Consider the following 24,638-nt stretch of genomic DNA (forward strand, 5'->3'; position numbering starts at 1 on the left):
GTTTGAAACTTAAGTGTCAGAGCATCTGTTTTTTTGGAGCTGATTCTTTAAACACAGGATTTCTATATAAGCAGCCATAACAGAAGCACAACTGTAAGTAAAAGTATTTCAAGCTGCCAGTTTTCCAGTTCTTGGAACACCAAAGCCGACTGAAACTTGAAAGCAAGGACAACCAAGAACCACACAGTTCATTTCTATTATGCATCTTCTGCAGAATTGGAACTGAATGGGTATTTACATTTATAAACTGAAAAAATAATTAAAAAAAAAGCAGTCATCAATCACTCCAACTTTATTCCCTCAGTTTACAAATTAAAATAAAAAGAGCAGTAGAACCCTGGGAAAAAGAGCTCCTTTGCAAGCTCAAGCATCTTTCTGCTCCCTGTGTAACCCCATGTCTCCAGAGCTGTAAGTTCCTTTTTCGAAACACGAACTCAGCCCTTGCAAGGCAGATTTCTTCTAACTGGATTTTGAAATCTTTTTGAGTAACAACTACAGTGACAAACAGACGATTCTGTTTCCTCCCAAAGACACCGTAAAAGATGAAAAGAAAGCTGAAGGTTACATCTTATGGGACGCAGACCTACGTTATCAAAAGAGTCCTCCTATCACTACTGGGAAAATTATTTCTTCTTTTCAAATGATCTTCAAGGCTTTTCTCAAATTTGTCACAGATGGCTCATCCGAGAAGCTTCATCTACTGTTCATCCCCCTGCTGCAGGCATATACAAGTAAGGTACAATAACACACACATGCATCAAGTGCTACCTGCCCAAATCCACAGTCATTGACACACACGTGAACCTGCCTCCCCTTTCCCACTGCTGCAATTCCCCATTACACACTACTCCTGCTTTCGACGTATTGCAGGCAGTCACACAGACACCGCAGCAAGTAGGGAACAGCAAGATACAGCTATTGGGCTAATGAAGAGCTCTTCATTTCGCCCTGGTGCTCTCAGTGGGAGAGGGAACGACCAGCAGTGCAGTCTCCAGCCAGAAAGAAGAAGGTAAAACATTTGAGGTTTGGAATGTACAACTGAAGAGCAGCACTCCCAACCAAACCTAGAAGGAAAGGAGGTCAAACTAGGCTGTAAGGCTTCAACGGTTTTGTTCTTTCCTCATAAGACCTCAAAAAAAAACCCAGATATCCAAACACTTTCTTCTCTTCTCATATAGTAAAAAAAGAGAGAAAAAAAAACAAAAGCCTCAAATCCCCCACAATCTCCAGTGAATCTGTAACACATCTAACACTTGGTAATGACCCATTCACAATTCTGAGAAATGAAAACAGAAAAAAATAAATCCAGTTCTTTATAATCTTAAAGATTCACATTTCATCTTGCAAAAACTTTCACCTAGAAAGTTCTTCTATAGGAGGAAAACAACACATGAAGTTTCAGGGAAGTTGCTTTCCCTTGGTAGAGGTTAGGAAGAGGGAGGAAGGAAGTTAGATTTGTTTTGTTTTTATTCCAAAACAAAGCTTTTAGTTGCATCCTAAATTCAGTCACCAGTCCACCATGCTGAAGAAATGAAAAAGGCCCGGTGAAAGAACTGCCTCTCCATAAGTTTTAACAGATGTTGATAAAAGCAGAAGCTGAGATATCCATTCAGAATGTGCAAGAGTGTGACCAGCTTTACCATTTAATAAAATACAATCCGTTAGTACCTTCGACTGTATCTCAAACTCTGTGATTCAACCACAAAACAGCCAAAGTCCTGCTGCTAGCAGGTTTGAAGGCATAACAGTAAGACACAACAGCACACGTTGTAACTATTGTTAATATATCCCTTGCTTGACTTTCTCCTCAGATGCACTGATAGCCCACCGCCATGCAAACATTTGTTTTTCTTTTATATATCTGTGGCTAAGCTTTTGCTGGGCTGAAATGACGTCTGCTATTTACATCTTTCCGCATATCCAGCAAACTACAATCTTTCATCTTTTACTCTGAGCTTCTTCCTCCGCTCATGAAAGCCCAAAGATTTATTCTCCCAACGCCAGTTTGCAGAGCACTTACCCACAAGTGAATTGTGACAAAATTAAAGGTATTAAGTACTCCGTAACAACTTTAAGTGGATTTTGCCTCATCCTTCTGCTCCTCCCCAAGAGACAAACTGCTACATGAGCTACTCAGAGATTTAATTCAGCTCTCAGAGAAATGTAACTACTGCCTCCAACACAATTATTCACAATTCAGGCTCCTACAACAGAGATCTGTCAGTCCCTCATCAATCACAGATTGAGAAAGTACAGGGAGAATATCTGATGGCCCATTTGCAGTCTGCTCTACCTAACTCCTTTGAGAATTTAAACCCAATGCATGAGATCAAGGGTACTTTAGCAGCGGGCTGCTCTTTTAAATCTGCTTTCTAATCTTGCTTTGGGATGAAACACCTTTCAGGCATGGGAAAGCATCCCTTAAATGGGAGCACGAGTGCAGTGAATGACTTTTCACAAACCACTGACTCATGTTAGCATATCACAAAGCCATGTGCCAAACACAGATGAGCATCAGGCATCAGAGACCAAAGAAGAGGTAACACAGAAGCTAATGTTGGGACCTACTTAACCCAATAATTTAAGGAATATGTTTTTAATCCATTTTTAAAAGAAAACAAAGCAGAACAAAAGAACTTGGAGAATATTCCAATGCAATGAAAAGTTTTCAAAAGCGTTTGCTGGAAAACCAGGAACCCAAGATATCCAGCACTTACATAACGTCCCCATGTAAGAGCATTTGGTACTCAGACCAGCAGATAATCACCGCAATGAGAACACAAGAAAACACCATTAGCTCTCACAGCAGAGATTACTTTTTCCAAATTTATTAATTCCAAAAGAAAAAAAAAAAAAAAAAATGTGCTTCCTGGTATCAGAGGCTCTGAGCAGATGTTTAATGGTTGGTTCCATTCACTGGAATTTAACTCTACATAGCCTACAAGCCAAATCACACTGCCTTCCATTCTCGCCCAGAATCATTTCTTCCTTAAAAAAAAAAAGAGTTAATTAGTTAATTTGTGAATAACCTGATGTCAGGCTGGCTGCCCCAAAGACAAGCATCCTTTATTTCTGCACAAAATAAGTTCACTGATGTATTTTCCAGTGCCACTTTAGTTTCTTTCTCTTACTTGGAGAAACTGCACCTTGTTCCCCACACTCGCTCCAGCCCCAGCTGTCCCTCACAGCCTGCAGGCAGCCCCACATCCCCTTCTCTAAAACATCACCGCTCCCAACCCCACGCCATTCAGCACACCCAACACAACAGCTACCAAACTCCACACAGTTTGAACTATTAAGCCAGAGGTGAAAAATCTGCATAATGTATTCTGCACCCTCCACGGCCCGTCAGACTCAAGCCTTGAATAGCTTTCAGAGTGACAATTAATAATAGCATAAGTTACCGCTTTATTTTAATGCAGCGTGAGTTTGAATTGCACTCGATAACCTTCCGACGTGCAGAAACAGTCTTGAGAAGATTTGAATATTTTCAGGGTGAGATGCAAATAACTCTTCTTCCTTTCTTAACCTGTTGGTCCACTAACTTTGAAACATTATAAAGATGTCAATGATTTTCCGTTTCCTAAATAATCGTCTACTATGAGATAAATCTATATACAGGGCATTCGTGCAAAAATTCTCTTTTTCTAAAAATATCTACCAAACAACTTCACCCCCCACTTAAATGGGAATAAATCCTTTTACAGTATTATGCAGTGAGCATATTTAGTCACACTTACTTGCTTCCATGAGTAACCACTTAAGACAAGGCAGTAAATCCCAACAGACAACATTACGAGGGACATCTTCTCAAGGCAAAGTGGATTTCCCTGATCAATCTTAGGATTATTAGACTGATGGGAACCTAAAGTTTGTCAGAGTCAAGACAGGTTTTCCATACCCTCACAGAAATGCAGAGAGATGTTCCTCTCATTGATTTATTCCAGATCAAGTTTCATGATCGAGGGGCAACAAATACCTTCTCTTGGCAACCAACCTGTTTAAGCACTAGGATACAAGCACTTCAGTAAATACTCATACCCTGGTTTCACCTACAACTCAGCTTCCAAAGAAAAGTTCAATTCCTTTCACAATATCTGAAGCTACGTTGCTCTCTATGAGTTAGCAAAGAAGGCACAGCAAAGTTAGGGGTCAAACAGACAGCACAGTCTATAGACCAACAGTCGACTGGATCAGCACAACATAAATGGGATTTCAGAAGCCTCAAAAGCAGTGGTTTTATCCTTAGAATGGGATAAGCTGTGAATGCAGTGCCAACTCACATGAGGTAGCACCCAACCTCTATCATGAAAATTGTACAGTTTTGCATCTCTGATCCCACACAGCACTCAGGAGAAACTATGCTGCCTGCAGTCCCACATGTTAGACCACATCCCTGACAACTGTAACTACACAAGGTCCATCTCTGGCCATTTCAAACGAGCTTCAGAAGTTCACGAATGCCTTACACTCTTAGCAGCATTGGCACTGTGAGAGCGGCCCACTGTGACCTCTGAGGTCAAACGATGAGCAAAGGTGTCCTACTGTGTAAACTGGGGCCCCTGGGGCTCCTGTCACATACAGCACTCCCCCACCCCAATTATTGTTCCAAAGCCATGGAACAGTTTAACCTATACAACAAGCTTAGTTACAGCTAGAAAACACAATCTTAGAGTGGAGCCTAATACTCTTAGAGACACAAATACTAGATTTTAGGAATCATGGAACACTTGTTTCTTTACAGGGAGACAAGTGAGTGGTTTTGTTAGATGCTCAATAATTTCACAAAGGAAAACTTGCCAGAAAGTTCTCCGCTAACCAGGATGCAGCCTTCCAATGCAGAAATGATGAATATGAGCTTCTATTTTTTCAGCTGAATGTTTAATATTTGATGCCATTTAAGGAGAAAAAAGGAGCAATTAGGTACAGTATGTTTACTAAATACTATTAACAGCACAACACAAGTCATGTTGTCAAGCAGAAGCACGCTCTTTGTAGTTTTTCCAGCCAATCGTCAGCCACAGTCTTCTGTTGTTTCCTTTCAGGTTTTGAAACACTGACTCATGGAAATATCAGCACTGCACACTTCCTCAAAGTGGCAATCTTATAGGAAGTGTTTGTTTAGTCTTACATGACACATTGTTTTGTTTATGCATAAGGGATTCCGGTAAAAATAATTTTCTATTAAGGAGAAAGAAAAAAAAAAAAGACAAGAGGACAACAGTTTCAGCTAAGGAAAGCCAGAATAAATCAATTTCGAATAGACATTTGAAAAGTGGAGTCATTAGCACATGCATTTCATTTTTCATTTCAATGTACATCACTTACTTGCAGCAGACGTGAGCAGAAGTAGCGGGGCACAGAGTTCTTTCAATTCAACAAACCACGGAATAAACCAGAAATTGGACAAAGGACAGCACAGTAACAATTCCCCCTACCAGTGCTACCCACAGCGACTGACAGCATTCAAGGTGTTGGTCCATGACTTCAGTATCTCAAGGAGAATGTTTTTGGAAATGGCACATTGGTGGTAACACAACCAAATGAGGGAACACGGGGTCCTAAGCAGCTCAGGGGTTCACATTTTCAATAGATCAAACAGATGGCTGAGGACAAATCCAAGCAAGACTAAAAACGGCACTATTCACAACAGGGAAATGTTTAGAAAATCTGGGGATATCATTCCCCATCTAAATCAGTTCCAGAAGAACTGATAACAGCAGCAGCCACAGAAAACAGCTTCATTTATCTGCAGCTCCTTGGAAACAACACAAGATCCAGCCATAGCAATACGTTACATTTGGACACATGAACATTTTCAGGCTACCAATCGGTGCACAGCTCAGGGCCCGCACCCTGCACTGGCCCCTATGTTAAGAAAGGGATGCAGCCACAGGTGCTCCATGCTGACCTAGCAGTGCATTTTCACTGATTCTTCTAAGCATCAGCCCCGTGTTTCACCAGATTCACACCAAGCACACTTGTGTACCAGTGCCCCAGTCCCGATTTGCAACAAACAGGCTACAGGCAATGGAGAATCAAGCCGAGAACATCTGGAAGTTGGTCAGATCAGTCATGAAACAGTCTTCCAAAGGGCAGAACTGACTGTAAGCTTGACCACCTCTAGAGTGTGATAAATCAAAGCAAATCGAAAAGTAATGTATCCTTCACCCCTCAAAGACTTACCCTTTAGCTGTCACAAGACCTATCAAAGCCTCCTCTCATTAAAGAAAAGAGCAATCTGAGGGGTACACAGATCACAGAATGGCCCGGGTTGGAAGGATTATGAATCTCCAACCCCCCTGCCACATGCAGGGCCACCAACCTCCCCATTTAATACTAGACCAGGCTGCCTAGGGCCCCATCCAACCTGGCCTTGAACACCTCCAGGATGGGGCATCCACAGCCTCTCTGGGCAGCCTGTTCCAGCACCTCACCACTCTCTCTGTAAAGAACTGAAGAACACAAGAATGGGAACTGCTAGAAGACAAACGGATTTGCTGCTGGGAATAGCTGGCCAAGGCAGCGTCCCAGGACACCTTCCTTACCCCCCCACTGGTGTCTTCTGCAATAAGCCTACAAGCCTAAAAGGAATTGCAGGTGGAGGCTCCAAGATGACAATCGCTTCACAAGGTTTGCCCGTGAGAATCACCCCCTCGACCCACCGCAAACCACTCCCGCCACCTCCGTTCTTCTGACAGATTTCAGCAGAGGCGATCAGCGACAGAGAAGCATTGAACTTTCCAACACCAGCCCGCAGAAGCTTTCAGCCGCGATCCCCCGAGCACAGCGGTCCCCTCCGCGCGGGCTCAGCGCCGCCCCCTGCTGGCTGCCAATACAGCACCGGCTGCAGCCCTCTTAGCGCCGCGCCGCTCCCGCACCCGGACCTTCAGCCTGGGAGTGCAAGCGAGGCAGCGCGCACGAGCGAAGCACGTCGCTTTTCTACCCGCTGCCCACGATCCAAGGCAGCGAAAGCCCTCGCTGCCGTTGTGCAGGAACTCCGGTAACTGGAGTCAGCAGCAGGACAACTTCAAGCAGTCATCGGAGCACTCCCCAACCCCTCGCTGCTACCAGCATCTCCCATCTCCTCTGCCGCCCGAGGAGCCCCGCGCCCGCCTTCAAACTTCCGAGCGAAGGGAGCGCGGAAGCCGCCCCCCGGCCCTCACCGATTTTAATCCTGACGCTCTGGAAGACCCGCAGCCCCTCTTCCTCCACCGCCATGGTGCCGCCGCTCGGCAGCGCTCGGGCTCCTTCGCCGCGGACGCTCGTTGGGCCGTGCCGTGCCGGGGCAGCGGGCTGCTCGCTGCGGACGAGCAGGCAGCGCGCGGCTCGCAGCGGAGCCGCCAGCCAGCACCGAACGGAACGGAACGGAACAGAGCGGAGAGCGGCGCAGCGCCCGCCTCCCGCCCCTCGCGCTGGCAGCGCCCGCCCCGCCGCCGCCCCCTCATTGGTCAGAGGGCACCCGGCGGCGGCCGCTGCCTGACGGGGGGGGGGGGGGGGGGAACTGTTGGGAGAGCTGCGGTGCTCCGCAACAGCTGGAGCGCCGCGCCTCAGCCGTCCCTCCAGCCCCCCCCTCCATCCCGCCGGGTTTTAGGGGGGCGAGGAACCGCCCCGCGGCGCCCGGAGGTTGGCAAAGGCTGCGGCGCGGAGCGACCGTTGCGAGCGGCCGCGCTTCAGCGTGAGGGGAAGGAGAGTCGCAGCGGTGTTGGAACTCTTCTCCCCGCAGAGCCGAGGGAGAGCCGCTCTGAAGGCGGCCTCTGTCTGGGAGCCGCTCCTTAGCGGAGAAGGCCGTGTTGCAGTCCCGGCGGGACGCAGCCGCGGCAGGGCAGCCCGCATGTTCAGCCGGACGGCGCTGCCAGTCCAAGTCCTTAAATCGGCACCACGAAGTCCCCAGAAGTCCCCAGGTTGCTGGGGCTGAGGAGCGCACGAACTCGTTGCCAGACTGTGGCACAAAGTTCCACAGAGGACAGCAGATTCTGTGCACGTTACCGAAGGGGTTTTATAAAGCACAGGTTTCCACTTGCCAGTATCCCTTCCACAACTCCCTCCTCGCAGCAATGTGCTCTCCGTGACATATCCCAGTCTTACCCACCCTGTACATACAGCCTGTTCCCCCTCACGCTTCCAGCTCACTGGAAGCACCAGAGCACCTCTGCCTGCTGAGTCTCTATCTGTGATACCCCCAGTTCTCCCACTCCTGACAACCTCTGCCATTTTCCCACCATAGCCCCAATTTCACCTCTCACAGTCACCCTAACTCCTCTATTTTTGCCTCACTTTCTAGCTGGACAAGAACCAGCGCAAGCAACGCCCTGAACAGAAGCTACAAGGATGCTGATCAGAGCCATCATAGAATGGCCTGGGTTGAACAGGACCACAATGATCATCTGGTTTCAACCCTCTGCTGTGTGCAGGGTCGCCAACCACCAGACCAGGCTGCCCAGAGCCACATCCAGCCTGGCCTTGAATGCCTCCAGGCATGGGGCATCCACAGCCTCCTTGGGCAAAGATGCTTAAGAAGGATGCTGAGCCAGACCGGCCAGCCCATTTGAGCTTCTCAGATGCTGGGTATGTCAAACAGTTTTTGAGGATGCACACTGTAACACTCTGTACATGCTCACAGAAAAAAAAAAAAAAAGAAAAAGAAAAAAAAAAGAAAGAAAAAGAAAAAAAGAAGGGGGATATACAGTGGTTGTTGATTTTGCTCCTTCACCACACATGTGCCACCACCTTGAACATATTTACACAAAATAAATGCAGGCCCACTGAGTCACCTCACTGAAGATGAATGGCAAACAAGTGTTGTGCACCATGCTGTACACGGGCAGAAATAAGGACTTTCAGCTATAAGCAAATGGACAAATGGATGCACTCCCTCCTTCTGTTATCAGGATCCCTATAAGCCAACCCCATTCAAGCTCACAAATTGAGCTTACATAAATAAATAAATAAATAAATAAATAAATAAATAAATAAATAAATAAATAAGAAGGTATCCTTATGGTGATTCAGTAATGAAACTTCTACATGCTGATACTGGGAACTGATAAATCTTCCCCAAAAAGACCAGGGAGAAACCTGTTTCCTTGTTGTAAATACTACAGATATTTCATAATATTTTACTTCTCTCTGATTTCTGTGTTTGCCTTTGGGACATAAAGACTTCAATTGACCTTGTTTCCCAGTCAAAGCTTTTCTCATCTGCTGAAAGTTGACCCCAAAATAGTCATTAAAAAAAAATCAATTCTGTTCCCAGCATTGGCTGCTGTAAGAGTTACTCTCAGCAGACACTCAGCAGACTATCCTTCCCAATTTGCAGCTGTGCTCTTCTCAGTTAGCCATGGCACTCCTATCTATGCACCCCAACTTTCAGTCAGAACCTATTACTCTCAAAATTTGGCCCAGGAAAAGTTCACCCTGCTGCTGTGACAGTTGTCCCTTCATGTTCCAACCTTATGTGTTCTTATGGGTGTGTGGTGTTGGTTAAAAAAAGCTGTCATGACTCCCATTTGTTTATTATGTACAACAAAAGGTCCTTCAAACACTTTGAAATGCTTTGCTCATAAATATAACTATATGCAACCTGAAAAGAAAGCTTCCCACTCCAAAAGTGTGCCTGGGTCTCAGTAGCAGTCTAGGGAGCTTTAGTGCTTACCTGAGGCTATGCCTCCAGGCTCACTGCAGGGACAGCATAAAGGCTGGTTTTCAGAATGACCTGGCTTTACCATGGATATGTCTGGGGAGGCTGTGGCAAAAATAAATACAGTAAAGACAGACTTTGCTTTAAAACAGTCCAGCGCCACCAACTTCAGTGCCTCACCATAAAAGAAACGCTGAAGATGCCTATGAAATCGATTACCAACAGTCAGAGTAGATCAACACTGGAAACAAAACACTGCTCAAAAAGTACAGAAAGTTAAAAAGAAAAGAAAAAAAGAGAAGGAAAAAAAGGCTGGTGCCTTCTTACCCTCTTCACCATGGAATAATCTAGCTTCCTCATATAAGAATCTCCAAATTGTTACTTCTAGTTCATTGTGCTGCCCTGCTACTCTTCAGGTTTCCTACCAGCCCTTTTCTGCTGAAGATCTCTGGGAGTCCTTCTGTGTATCAGTGTATTAGTTTATTTTGTGTTGTCTCTAGTTTCTTGACATGAAGCTAAAAGCTCTTTGCTTCCTCAGTAACAAACATCTGTCTCCAAATCTACGTGCTGTGCAGTCCAACAATGTAAATGAAATCAATGCTCCCAAACTGCATGAATATGTATTTTTAAAGATGTTAAATGCATTATAAGAAGCAGCCGAGGAACGCGCATTGCTTTTTCAATATCTCCATTGTTGAAATGAAACCTCAGCACCAACATATCACATATATATGTGTATTACAGATAACATGTGCATGCAACATGAGGTTTGCAGCTGCTGGCATTCTGATCAAAAAATCCAGGCGAAGTGAAATGCTGCTTTTTAAGACATGAATGAGTCTGTTAATGACAATATCTCTTCCAACTTCTGTTCATCCAGGCCATATGGGCTTATATTACCAGCCCTTCAGAGGATTCTTCGGTCTAAATTAGACTACAAAGAAGGTCATTTTCTGTGACTCATTTGTGCCAGGCAAGAAAATCATTTCCTCTCTTGATCTCCGTGATAGCTTTCTCTCGGGAGGAAAGAGAATATAAGAAGCTTTCTAATCTCCTTTTGCATTATGCAAGGAACCAACAAAATATGAGCCCACTGTCCTCTGGGTACTACAGAGTTGCTACCTATATCTATGTGGTATTACTGCTTCTTAGCATTTTCGCAGGTTCTTATCATGAGCCCCAGAAAGCAAAAGGTCCATAGCAGATCTGCCTGTAGTGTGCATGAGCAAACTTTCATTCAAAACAAGATGAAATGGGAAAAAAAAGAAGGGGGGGGAGGGGGGGAGAGAGGAGGGAATGAGAGATTAAAACAAACAAACAGGCAAACCACACCAGGGACATTGTCCTGTAAGGGAAAAGATGAAGTGCTCAGGAAATTGAGAGAAAATAAAGTGCACAATTAATAGAGAGGCTAATGGAGATATCATGAATCTACTCTCAATTATGCCCCTGAGTTGCTAAACAATCTTAGGGAAATGTATGTGCTATTCATTTTCCCACAAATGATTTCCCATAAGTGAAGTGGCAACTCCCTTGCTTTTGTGAAATGTTTTATGCTGTACATCTGTGTTATGCTATAGAAATCATTTTAATCTGAAAAATCGCTACAGATTGTTTTAATCTGAAAAAAAAGCAACCAAACCCACAACTAAACATTTCAAAGACTAAAGTGTTGCCAGCATGGCAAGCATACTGCAAGCATACTTCTTCACAGTGAGGGTGAGGGAGCACTGCAACAAGCTGCCCAGGGGGGTTGTGGATTCTCCTGCTCTGGAGATATTCAAGACCCACTTGGATGCCTACCTATGCAGCCTGCTGTAGGGGCCTGCTTTGCAGGGGAGCTGGACTCAATGATCTCTGAGGTCCCTTCCAGCTCCTACAATTCTATGATTCTGTGATATTGGAGAAAGCTGGAGAAACCATTGCAATTCTGTGCAGCGCTGACCACAGTGCTCCATTCTGCCAGACACCTAACTATAGACAGCCAGGCTGCTTTGCAAGGACCACGTCACGTAAGGAGCTGTACCGGAAGACTGTTGCCTAGATCAGTGTCCTCAGTCTTCAAGTGTGCATTAGCAGATACTTCGTAACGTGGTATAGGAACTGAACAAGTAATTTCTTTCAACATAATTACCTAGCTTGCAGTAACCTCCAGATAAGCCATTTCTTCATCTACAGCTTGTTGCTGTGCATTTATCTCGAGAGAGCTTTTCTAGTGACTGTATATGATCACTTTTTTAATCCGTTCATAGTTTTCTCCTTCCTAATACAAGCTTTAGCTATGAACTGCATGAAAATATTCTTCTCTGTGTGTTTAAGTGTTGGCCAATAACCAAACTGTTTATAATTGCCTGCAGCAGTTATGAACTTGTAGGCCATTTTTATACTTCCTTTCCATCCCCAACACTTCTTCCCTGACCTGAAAGCCCACTTATTTTTCTTGTACAAAAGCCTCTGATCATCTTCTGTTTCTTTCGCAACACTTAACATTCCTGAAGGTGCAGAGAACAGGAAAGAAACAAGTATTCAAATATGAGGATACCACCAATGGATGTAATGAAATGACGATTTTTCTTTTCTTTGGTCTGTTTTCCTTTTCTAGCAATTTCTAACATTCTACTGACCATGTTAATAACATTGAACATTGATTTTTGGGTGTTTGTTTTTTTTGTTTGTTTTGAAAGAGTTGCTTTTGTTGCCATACTGTTACAGTGAAGACCCACATTTCCAGAATGCTACCAGGAAAGGGAAAAAAAATAAAATAATCAAAAGATTCTTTACACTTTTGGTCAAAATCTCTTAATAGTAAGATACTACTAAAACAGTGGCCTTTAGAGAAGTGTGACTATATGGGAATATCCAATTTAGCACACAGATGCCTGGCTTCAGAATAAAAGTTAAAAAATACAATAAAAATCTGCTCCAGAAGCCTTAGAATCAACTGGTCAGGAAAGCGCTCCAGCCCTCCCCCAGACCTCATGCATACTGAAGTATGGCAGAAGTATAATGAACCTACAAAAGGAGGAAATGAAGAATTAGCCTGGGATTACCTGTGTCTCTGCAAATTAGGAGCCTGCATCTGACATAACTACAGAGGAATGAAGAAAGACTAAAGAAACAGCCTGTATGTTCAGTCTGGCAAAGAGAAGCACTTCAGCCATTACACGGAATGAAAGAGGGAAAGGAAGAGAACGATGAAAAGGTTTTGTCAGCAAAATGTGGCCAAGGGAGCAAGTAAGTGACAACAAGAAAATACAGATTTCACACAAATACAGAAGGGACAAAGTTTAATTGAAGAGGAAATGCAGAAAAGAGCAGGCATTACTGCGATGGCTGTTACTGAGCTCTGTGTGCACGCCATAGATACACGCATACAGTGTATACACCCAGGATAAAAGTATAGTACATCTATGCATTAGAAAGAGGACAACTGGGGTTCACACTGTGGTTACTACACTTGAAGAAAGCAAAGATCTCCACTGTGGTCCCTGGATGCTGAAGAGAAGTCTACCTATTGTTCCTACCACTTGCCTTTGCAAAAAATCTCGCATTTTTGCTGGTTGTTGCTGCAATGCTGGGCCAGGAAGAGGCCAGGAGAGAGAAAGAAAATGACTTTAATTACAGGAAAAAGGGGCCAGTGAGAACTGGTTGTTACAATAGCCGAGATAGGACAATTTATTTTCATGTTGTATGCTTTTAAATTATTTTTTAAAAGAACAATTTGCTCTTTCTTCAGCACTTCTAAAAATCTGTCAGCCTGATGTCCTTCTAAAAACTGAAACTGTGTTAAAATCCAAGTCACTACAGCCAGCTAGCACAGAACATTCAGTATCCTGATGAAATTTACCAACATGAAATATCTTCAAGTTAAACTTGTAGAAGCACTGTGTCCTGGCTTATATCTGCTTTACTTGAGCCCATTGGCTTTTATTTCCTATTAAGGAACAAATCCCTTTATTCTTCCATAAAAGATTATAATGTAATGAAATTGCATTAAAATCTTACAGGGAAAGAAAAAAAAAACCAACCCCACAGTGATCACATACAAGAATGAAATGTGGTAAATTTTACTGCAGTTTAGTAGATGTGCACCCATTCTCATCTCTCCCACATCAGCTTTTTGTGGACCTGCTGTAAGCACGCAAAAGCAGCAGCAGATAATCCTAAGAAGGAAAAACTGAGCAGCAATGGGACTTCCTGCCTTTTCTTAAAATATTGGATACTGCTGTTTACAATAAATACGTGGTTAAGCAAACAGGCATATAAATGTTCCAATTTCACAAGTCATTGCATATGGGTAGCCATAATCAGCACTTTCCTTTTTTGTTGTTTTTTTTTAATGTCATTGCTTCACTTACGCTCTTTCCTGTTCTGGATGAGAATTAATTGGACAACGCAAGACTCTATCCTTATTCTCCAACTGTAAGGCAAAGCTTCAGATTGCCTTAATTTAGCAGAGCCAGCAGTATCTCTTCCAAGGGGACCCTTAGGATAGCTGATACTGCAGCTTCTCCCTCCCATCACCATCAGGGAGCGGTACAGTGCCCAGGGGGAAGCCATAGGGATTACACTACCAGCCCCTACCTGAAAACACCCATAAAGCAAACACTTCTCAGCTCTCAGCTATGACCCAGTTTTGTGGCATAAGAAAGATATATGACAGATGCTATAAAGTTTACATCAATTTGGAGAAGCTCTGCATGATTTATGCACAACCAGCACTGTGAGTAACACAGCTATCCCACACGAGGCTCTAAGCTTTTAATAGACTTTTCCATGTAGTCACACATTTACTGTGGGTCAGATCCTGTTGTCTTCGATTTGGTCAAAAATCCCATTTCCCACTGAAGTCAACAGTGGCGGGTCAGCATGTGAAAGCCAGGCTCGCTCTCCTTGGTGAATAGCTTCCATTCAGCTCTCTGGGATTAGTCATGGGCATGAGTAACATCCAACAAGGGCAAAAGGAGCAAAATCCGGTCCTCATTAGGGACTGCTAAATGGAAACATACCTCACTCAGTCAGTAGGACCACTTGCGCAGGGAACTCTGTTGGCAAGGTGCTACCTAAGAAAGACAATGCAGCACAATTTGGCACCGGTGCTTTAAGGCTGATTTTTTTCTAGCAGAGGCTAATTATCCAGGAATGACTGCATGGAGGAGCTCTCTCCCATCACAGTGCATGAGCAAAGATAATCTTATAGCATGAAACACAATTAGCCAGATGGTTATTTGGAAGTTTTTGGAATAGAAGCAATTTCTCTGATCTGTGAGATAAAAAGTAAAATCAAAGCTGAATTAAAAAAAAAAAAAAAAAATCATATCACACTTGATTCCCAAGCATTTAATTACATACTATCATGGGTAACTACTAATCTGCTCCAATTATGCAATCTTATTTTATTGATGTTGGAAACACATTTATGGCTACTATATAATGTGTATATTTAAGTAAATATCTGAGCAAACAGTCTGGAAAACACATCATTTGTACCCAGATTTGGTTACTAGCACGATTATCATCCGCCACCTGCTGGAAATAGCTGTGATATCTCAACTTAGTTCCACAGATGCGAGCTCTGGTCACTCATCAAGCAAGCACAGATGCCAAAGAGCAGAATATCCTCCTTAAAGACAAGAGTATATTCCTCTTGCACGCAGGGGGAAGGTTGATTTGCACATGAGGGGCTGTTAGTGCATTCACACAAAGCCCATATTCATAGAATCATAGAATGACCTGGGTTGAAAAGGACTATTGTGACATTGTTTAAGCAAATAGGAACTGAATCTGCAGAGAACAATGTCATTTGCTTGTATTTGACCAGAAAACAAGATATATAAACTGAAATTAAAGCATCCAACTACTGCCAAACTGGCATAGTGCTGCCATAGGGGATCACAGGGAATTTATTCCCTTAACCACACCGGCTTTGAGCTTCATTTGAAGAGAGATGGGCCATTCTGCCATTATGGCTGTCCCTCAAAACCCTTCAGAGGAACAAAACCCGCCTGTCCAAAACATCTGCTCTTACTCAAAAATAAAAATAAAAGAGGGAGGTTTGGATCTGGATGCGGTATTTCTTAGAACGTCAGAGCCTTGCAACTTGCTACTTCGGTGCCAGTAAACCAGGGCAAAGAATCCAAGTAAGCCAGAGGGTGAATCTAAAGCAGCATTGCAGGACCTGCTTTCCCCTCTGCCTTGCATGGATGAGGCTGGCAAGACATGCAGGTGAGTCCAGCAGTTCTGGTCATGCATGTGATTTTTGAAGGTTATCTGGGTCTGTGGGATGGAGCAGAGAAGGAAAGGCAAGAAAAACACTCTCTCTGATAATGCTCACATCCAGGCATCTAATACATTTATAATTTCTAACTTTCTCCACTAACTAAAGCAGTTAGATGTTTAGAGCAGGAAGAAGTAGTATAAGCCCTGAAAGCACTACTTAGCAATTTACAGCAAAATCTGAAATGCAGTGCAACACACATTAGTAAGGATTAATGCTGGCATCTGCTCTTCTGCACACACCACTGGGCAGAGCAACACACGCTTCTTGAGCAGGCTGCTCCAGAGCAGCAATACTCACACAGTGAGCACTAACCACAGCCCATTGCTGCATGCCAGCACGCACCCACCTGCACACATACCAAGCAGTGTTTCTGTTGGCATTGGTTTCTAGCCAGAATCACAGAATTATTTGCACTGCAAGGGTTGAAAGCCCATCCAATTCCAACTCCCTGCCATGGGCAGGGCTGCCCCCCACCAGCTCAGGCTGCCCAGAGCCCCATCCAACCTGGCCTTGAGTCCTTCCAGTGATGGGGCACCACAGCCTCTCTATGCAGACTGTGTCAGCGCCTCAATGCCCTCTCAATGAAAAAAAAAACCTAATCTGTCTTCCTTCTTTTGGTTTAAAGCCATATCCTCTTGTCCTATCACTACCAGACCGTGTAAAAAATCAGTCTCCAGCTGTCAGCACCAGGCTATCTGGCATTTTGTATGTAGGTCTTGAATATTGTCCAAAAGAGTTAAAATCATATATATAAGATTGATGGATACATACATATATATAAAACTTAATTACAGCAATGTTTTTCCATTCCCACCCCCTGTCCCTCCGCTCAATTTCTCTGACAAGTGGGTAACAAGTTTTTTCTTCCCAACCAAAAATTAATGCCTGCTCAAAGCTTCCATAAAGGGTCAAGCATAAAGGGAGCATCTGGCAATCTGCTTTAGTACAGTAGCAGGTGCCCAGCCCTCCCTCCTTCATCGTGACAGCACTCAGCCCTTAGATAGAAGTGTCCAGGTATACTGCACACAGGGACAGAGCATGCCCTCTCACCCCAGCAGCTTTTTCCAGTTGCTTTTTTTATCCCCCTGACTATAGACAGACTCCTCAACCCCTCGGCCGGGTGGTTTGCTTTTGAGTTATATGATAAGTATGCGCCTTTGCAGGGTCAAAGTCACAGCTTTGGATCCTATCATGTAACATACTGAACTGGCAGAAGAACGTTTTGGCTTCTCTCAGCATCTCCAAATGCTCATCCAGGGAAAGGCAGTGAATGAAAGGAGACTGGGTATGATCCTCAAGCACACCCACAAGTGGCTTCAGTCATGCAGCTCAGTCTGTTCAAGTGCTCAGAGTTGGTCACATTAAGATGCTTCATAAAGTAAAGCGAGGAATTGTCATGACTGTGAAACAACCAGGAAAGCTACTAACAAAAAATATTATTGCCCTCTTCAAACATACAGAAAACATTTAAACTTCAGAAAATGTATATTCAGCTTCTTATATTTTCTTACTATATATACAAAGTTAAAAGCAAAAGCAGATAGCATGAAATGGGATTTTGTTCATAGTAAACAACATTATCTCCAAAGACCTTTTTAGTACCTGGCCATAAACATAAGCAGGTGCTGAACTGGCAGCACCAGAGCCAGGTTATTTCTTCAGCAAAGAAGGTGGAAGGGCCAGCAATTCATTAACCTTGCAGCAGAATCCAAGAGGGAGCTAACCTCACGCTTCCAGTTCCTAGCACCAGCACCACCCTGCAGAACTTACAGCCCTATGTTTTGTATGAACAAAAATCAGAAAAAATAATTAAAAAAGAAATCAAAAAAGAAACCTATGAGAGCCTTAGGTGCTGAGGTATCAGGAAGGGAGCTTAGCACATTCTGAGCTTAATGTATTAAAGAAGCAGTGCTATTGACACACCTCTTTTATGCTACAGGATACACAATTATTTCTGCTTTGTGTGAAAGCTGCACATATGCATACCTTTTATGTACTGGAAAACAATTTTTTTTCTTCAAAAATCTTATGTTCAATATTTACTTATTCTTTACCTGTTCTGAGAAATCATATGCAAGTCTGTTTGCACATACCACAGAAATTACCATGAATATTACTTAATACACTTGTAAAATCTAAAGAACAAATGTTTCATGAATATCTGCTTCATCTTGTAGAGATAGCAGCTCCAGTCCTTTGGTTTGTTCATGATACCTTCTGTCACGAACCATAGCTCTGAAGCAGTAGGGAGTTCTTGGCAGGCCACACTGCCATCAACATTAGGGATGTTTCCTTATTTTTTTAAGGGATTCATCACCATCAGTTAAGATAATCCTTTGAATTCTTTTGGATTTAGTGTCCTTTGCATCTCTCAATAACACATGCAGCATTTAAAAGACAGAGTCTGAGACCCTGCCAAGCAGATGAGGGTCTAAGCACTCCTACTCATCCAAGAAGAAAATACAGCATTGTATTATTGTGCATTAGATTTCATATACATTTGAAGAGATGCATTTCAGCTTTCTATACCTTGGTATTTGTATTGATAGTCTCCATATCTTTCTGTTACATTAACAAGAAAACAATAAAAGCCCCAGCAGCTGGAAGAAAACACTCTTTACATTCTCTCATCATTTGTCTGAAAATAATTGTTTTACAAATCAAAATTAGTATACATCAAAATTTTAATTTTATGTCTGCTCCTGTTGTTTAAGCACCATTTCACAATACGTTTAAGAAATAAACACAGAAGTTGCCCAGAGAAGCTGTGGTGCCCCATCCCTGCAGGTGCTCAAGGCCAGGTTGGATGGGGCCCTGGGCAGCCTGAGCTGGGGGGGGGGGCAGCCCTGCTTATGGCAAGTAGATGATTTTTACGTCCTTTCCACCCCAAGCCATTCTGTGATTCCATGACTCTACGATTCTATGATAAGTTAATCAAGATACAGGTTCAAGGGAGTGCTAAGCTCAATTCCACAGCAATAGCTGCCTTGGACAGCAAGATGATGGAGGTGTTGCCATTCCCCTGCATCTACATAAAACACTGTGTGTAAGATGATCAGTACAAAGAACCCTGTGCTCAAGTGGGCTGTTCCTTCTCCTTCCTGGCACAGAGCAGCTCTGGTGAGGGAAGTTTGGAGCTCTCAATCAAACCTCTAGCAAACTGTCTGCTGAGGTCCAGTTCTGGGGAGACCAAGCTGAGCTGAAGGAGTAGAATCAGCTTTTCCATTTTTGTGTGGGCCCAAGGAAACATCTTTGCCCTCTTGGCTCCCTGCTGAACATCACCAGTGAAGCCTGAAATTCAAGACAGCCTTGCACGAGAGCCACTGGTCACTTTTGTAAATAACTGACTTTTGCAGGCCTGTTTGAGCTTTCAGTAACTCAACAGCCATCAGACAGTACATGGACATGGACAAAGAAAGTTGAAGAGGCTATTAAAAAACAGAAATGTTTTGCTATAAACACTGCAGCTTTTTTTTGCTGTGGCTTTTGCAATGTGCATACATACAGATGAAAAAAAAGAATGTTTTAAACAAGTTATTGCAGTGCAAAAATGACACCTCACACTGTGGATTTGTTCATTGCATTAACTGAGGCATACCTTCCAATTAATAACTCAGAAAAGATAGTCTCCTATACAGTACTCTGCTTATTTACAGAGATGTATGAAGCATTATTAATAGTTTACACCTTGTTTTTCCTTAACTGGCAGGAGGCAGGTCTGCCTAGTGAAGCATAATTGGTGATCTATTTTATATACGAATAAAATACTCATTGGAATGCTTTGCTGCAAGGTTCAGTTCTCATTTGCTAGTTGTTAAATGTATTGTTTGAAATGCTACCACAGCTATTCATTCTTTTTCTTAGCAGAATACCATGACAACCATCACGTGACTGGCTACAAACATACCACAAGTCTCCAGGGCTTTGCTTTAGGAAGGCTTAGGCTGATATTACTCATGCTTTTTTTTTCTTTTTTTTTTCCCCCCCAAAGCCCAGACTCAGAGATGCTTCACTTTGTGCAAGACGCATCGAGCCCACCAGCCAGTTTTACCTTGTGGCAGTAAATATCTTCAGCTAAAATGGGACAAAGCAAAATACAAAGAGCACAGGAAAAGGGGAGGTACAATTGTCTGATAAAGAACGAAAGCCTTCATGAAATAATAAGCTTACCTAAAAGCTCCAGCTCATCTCTGCTCATTCTTAGTACTGTTATGGAAGCGAACAATCAGTGCTAAGTTACAAGAGACGTGTTTAGAGAATATCCCACAAATGTAGGTATGCCTTTTGTGTCCGTCTAAAATTATCACAGTGATGTTCACCAGAAGTGAAAAAGATGGTCAGTCATCTGCTCCATAACACATTACTGCTTCCTTTTGAAAATACATAAGCAGTGAATACAATCAGTGATGATTCAACTGTATTGCTACCTTAGGAAGATTGTATCACAATAAAATTAGCTTTAATATGAAGAAGTAGTTCTTCATTATTTCCAAACCGGGTCTGTTTCATTAACTGTATAAAAATATCTTCCTTCCTTCCTTCCTTGCATTGTTCCCATAATTTGACTTGCAGGTGGGAAAAAGTTAAAGATGAGGTAGAGAACTGAATTTGAGATATTTTCCTAATCAAATGGGCAATATTGAAATAAATAATTACATTTCCTTCTGCGTGAATTAACCTTGAGAGGCTTGCTAGGACACCGGTATGGTCGCCTGAACAGCCTCTCTTTTAAACCAGGGCACTGGTTGAAGCGCAGCAGAAATGCTCCCTGCAGCCATCATGCTTACAGAACTCTCCTTTGTTTGGCATACAGAGCACTGAGTGCGCACACAAGGGCATTCAGAGGCCAAGAATAGAGGTTAGATATCCCACTGCTATATAGCAAAGAAATGTATTTAAAGGGAACAAAACATTTCCCACAGCTCAACTGCTCTTGGAGTAAACACAAGTGATCATTTCTGAATTTTTTCTTCAAGAAAAGCAAGTGACTGTAATGTCAGGCACAGGGTGGCCTACCAAGGGTAGAGTTGTGCTCTTTACTGTGGGGTTCTCACCTGGATCAAGAAGTGCCCAATGGGATTGGCCAAGGAGTAGGCTCTCCAGGTAGACAGTGTGGACACCTCAGGTCTCACCTGGCTGCCCTGAAGTTCCACAGCACCAATGGACAGAAGGGGAATTAATCATATCACTTTCACAGAAAGTAAAATTATACTGATATGAACTCCAAAGAAGTCTTGTTTCTAAAGCCACTTTTTGCTTTCCAAGGTTGTAACAAATTGCATATCTGTACATTAAAATCACATCTTGCATAATTATAACATTTTCCTCTTCACTCTGCTGATTTCCACTGATTGTTACAATAACAATCTTCTTTTACAAACTCCATGTCTTATTAAAATTACTTCTTTTAAAAAAAATATATCAGTAGAGTAAATACTGCCTGAAGAAGCAGAGGAGATAGCAGGGCCAGAAACCAGACTCACTGTAACCCTCAGACTTGCTGAATTCAATTCCGCCACCCAGCAGAAATGAGTTACTTTGCAGATTCACTTTCTTGCAGACCACTGCCACAAGCAAGCAGCTGAATGTTTTCACAAGAAGCTGAGAAGTTTTTGGACAAAGATGAAAACTGCAGCAGTCACAATTAATTTTGTAAATTACGCACCTTCTTTATCACATGCATCTCGTGACAAAAATCATGGCATTGTTGCAGTCCCCGCAGAAGCCCAGCCAGAGGAAGATCTCTCTAAATCCTCCTACTCTACTCCCCATTGCCACCATTTATTCCATGTGGTTTCTTCGGCTCAAGACAACTCAAAATTTATTCCTCCTGCCCAGGTACTGCTATTGTTTTAACTTCATTAAAATAATTAGATCCAGAATTTGTTTTTAACAATCTTTTTAAAATGCTAATAAGAAGAGGCCTGGGAATAATTTCAACACAAGTTGCTTCTAGTGTTGCTTACTTCTTTCTGGCAGCATCCTGAATTTGCATCCCTCTGGAAAACCTGGCACAGCTCAGGAAACCCGGGGCTTTCTTACACTAGTTAGAAGGCTGAGAGACCTGGGGCTGTTCAGCCTGGGGAAGAGAAAGATAAGAGGGAATCTTATCAATGCATATAAATATCTAAAGGGCAGGTGTCAAGTGGATGGGGCCAGGCTCTTTTTGGCAGTGCCCAGCAACAGGATAAGGGGCAACAGGCACACACTGGAACACACGAAGTTCATGCAAACACAAGGAAAAGAATCTTTCCTTTGAAGGTGACAGAGCATCAGAACAGGCTGCCTTCTCTGAAGATAACTCAAGACCCGCCTGGACTCTTTCCTGTGTAACTTACTGTAGGGAACCTGCTTTAGGCAGGCTGATTTTTTGACTGGCTGATCTCCAGAGGTCCCTTCCAACTCCTACAACTTTGTGGTTCTATAATGAAAACTGTCTGCCTTCTCTTAGAGACTCCTCTATCACCACCACAGTAACCTGACTGCACCAGCAGACTTGAAACAGCTGCCTTTAACATTTTAATTTCCCACTACTCTTCTTCTGAGCAAGTCTGGCTTTGCTGATACAATGAATCATATGTTTAGTAGGGTTACTGCTGGCTAGCAAAACAGAACATGACAATTAAAAGATTTCCTGTAATGATATGCAAGGGTATTTCCAACAAAAATGGATAAACATTCCTTTTCTCTTGCAGATCCAGGCAGCAAAACCCTTAGTAGACACAAGTGCCCGTGCAGCTTACAGCCACCTTTATCTGAAGCTGGGGAAGCTGAAAGTGTTTGTCGGGTGTTTCACTTAGTGCTATCAGGCTTACCTTCATTATCTCCTCTCAAGGAAAACAAAGAGACTACCAGATGGCCAAAAATTTCATTATTTTCCCTCTGCCAGGGACTGCTGTGACAGGACTACCAGGAACCATGGGTAGCACACTCTCAGCTATACATTATTCTACTTTTTTGATTACTGATTTAATCCATTCAGACTGACAAGCAATAAAGCATTCAAGTATCCTTTTAAAAGGTACTTCTGCACAATCATGGAAAAAAATGACACATTTTTTTCATGTATCAGGAATAAATAACACGATCATCAAGATGCACATGGAGCAATGAGCTAAATAATAGGATGTGAACAGATTCAGTGCACAAGAAATAACAATGGGTAGCCTTGACTGGCAGTTATCCTTCAATATCTTACTGCTCCCAAGAGGTAAATTTTTATTAAAAGATGAGAGTGGAAAATCAGTTGTTACCTAATTAAGTGCTCACAAAAAGGAAACAACAACAATTTTAAAAAATAGTTAAAAAAAACCAGTAAAAAATATGAGCACCTCAACCCTTTTAAAGACTTAATTTATAACACGGTGCCCCTCAGGCAGTGGGAGCATTGCCCATATAAGGACTTGGGAATTAATTTCCTTAAAATTGTTTATCATCAAACCATGTGACATAATAATCCCCAGGCACTCTAAAATCATTTCACTATCAAAACAACTCATTTCTTCCCCATGCATAAAATCATATGCTATATTAGGATGAGGATTCAATTGCTGTTGTTACGTTTTTCTATTACTGTAAAAATAGCACCGGTAAAATTCCTCTGAAAATGGAAAACTGCTACATGTTAACATGGAAATGGCAAACCCCCTACATGTTAACAAAACTAAACCAAACCAAACAGGAACTTGCTGCTCTCCAATTAGTTCCTTTGAAGTACAGGTCCTATTACTTGGAAGTGAGACTACACTCCTACTCTCCTTCTCATCTTCCTTCTTATCAATGTGCTCCAGAAAGAAAGAAATCACTTCCAAAGGCTCTTCTTTACAGGTTAATTCAGAGTCTGAAGGGATTACTTAATGCACCAGTATTTAAGTACATTTGTACTATGGTGTGGCCAGTGTCTGACCTGCTTTGGTTACAAACCCTAGCAAACAAGGCAGGTGCAGTAGATGCCCTGCAGTAACTTCCAACTCTCACTTTTGACACAATTTTACCCATTATAATTAATTACAGGAATAATTGAGGTTATGAACAGTGTCTGTTTTAAAACTAAAGTGAAAAAGGCTAATCAAGGAAATCCTTCTAATGATGAACAGAACTAGCTTGTACTGCCTCATACATCTCTTTCCATTTGTTTTTAACACCCAGTGGTTGCTTGCAGCTCCTCCAAGACAAAAATGAGCTGCAACTGGGCCGAATCCAAACCTCACTTAAGTCAATGGAAAAATTACAATTTGATCCTAAGCTCACCCAAGCGAACAGAAGGACTCTTATTGATTTCAAAGGAGCCTGGATGAGTCCCATCACTTGTCTGTACAGTGTTCATCACAATCCCACATTTTGATGAGTGCCTATATACGCTGCTATAGAATAAAGAATAATGATGAGCTTAGAATATACATTGACAAATATTTATAGAAATTCTGCTTATACTTATGAAATGCATTTGCTGTGACTACAGGGGGGTGGTTTAGGGTCAAATTCACTGCACTGCAAAGTGTTTGCTCTCAGTAGGTCACCAGTGCAGTGGTGAAAGAAAGGTTCTCTCAACGCTAGCACAGAGTTTGATCTAACCACTGTCTGTCACACTGTGTGTAAAGGTGATGGGGTGAACACTTAGGTACACACAATACATCACTGCTGTTTATTGTGGTCTTGTAAAAACAGAAGCATTTCTTATTCCTTCTGTACACACAGTTGAAGAAAGATCAACTGGCA

The 24,638-nt window shown here is 42.7% G+C and overlaps 2 protein-coding genes across 2 annotated transcripts in view; one reads left to right on the forward strand and one right to left on the reverse strand.

Moving 5' to 3' along the window:
- RASA3 (RAS p21 protein activator 3) overlaps window positions 1-7,221 on the reverse strand; it is a gene marked incomplete at both ends in the record, with an annotated part of 126,551 nt that extends 119,330 nt beyond the window's left edge. The window contains one exon of the mRNA XM_079549311.1: window positions 7,167-7,221. Coding sequence (XP_079405437.1) covers window positions 7,167-7,221 — 55 coding nt within the window. The remainder of the gene's footprint in view (window positions 1-7,166) is intronic.
- A 5,613-nt stretch (window positions 7,222-12,834) lies between these two features.
- Window positions 12,835-24,638, forward strand: part of LOC306950889 (uncharacterized protein) — a gene marked incomplete at both ends in the record, with an annotated part of 30,812 nt that continues 19,008 nt past the window's right edge. Inside the window, 2 exon segments of the mRNA XM_079541287.1 lie at window positions 12,835-12,874; window positions 19,912-20,040. Coding sequence (XP_079397413.1) covers window positions 12,835-12,874; window positions 19,912-20,040 — 169 coding nt within the window.

The sequence above is a fragment of the Tetrao urogallus genome (genome assembly GCF_951394365.1).
Source record: "Tetrao urogallus genome assembly, chromosome: 1".
Classification (NCBI taxonomy): Eukaryota; Metazoa; Chordata; class Aves; order Galliformes; family Phasianidae; genus Tetrao; species Tetrao urogallus.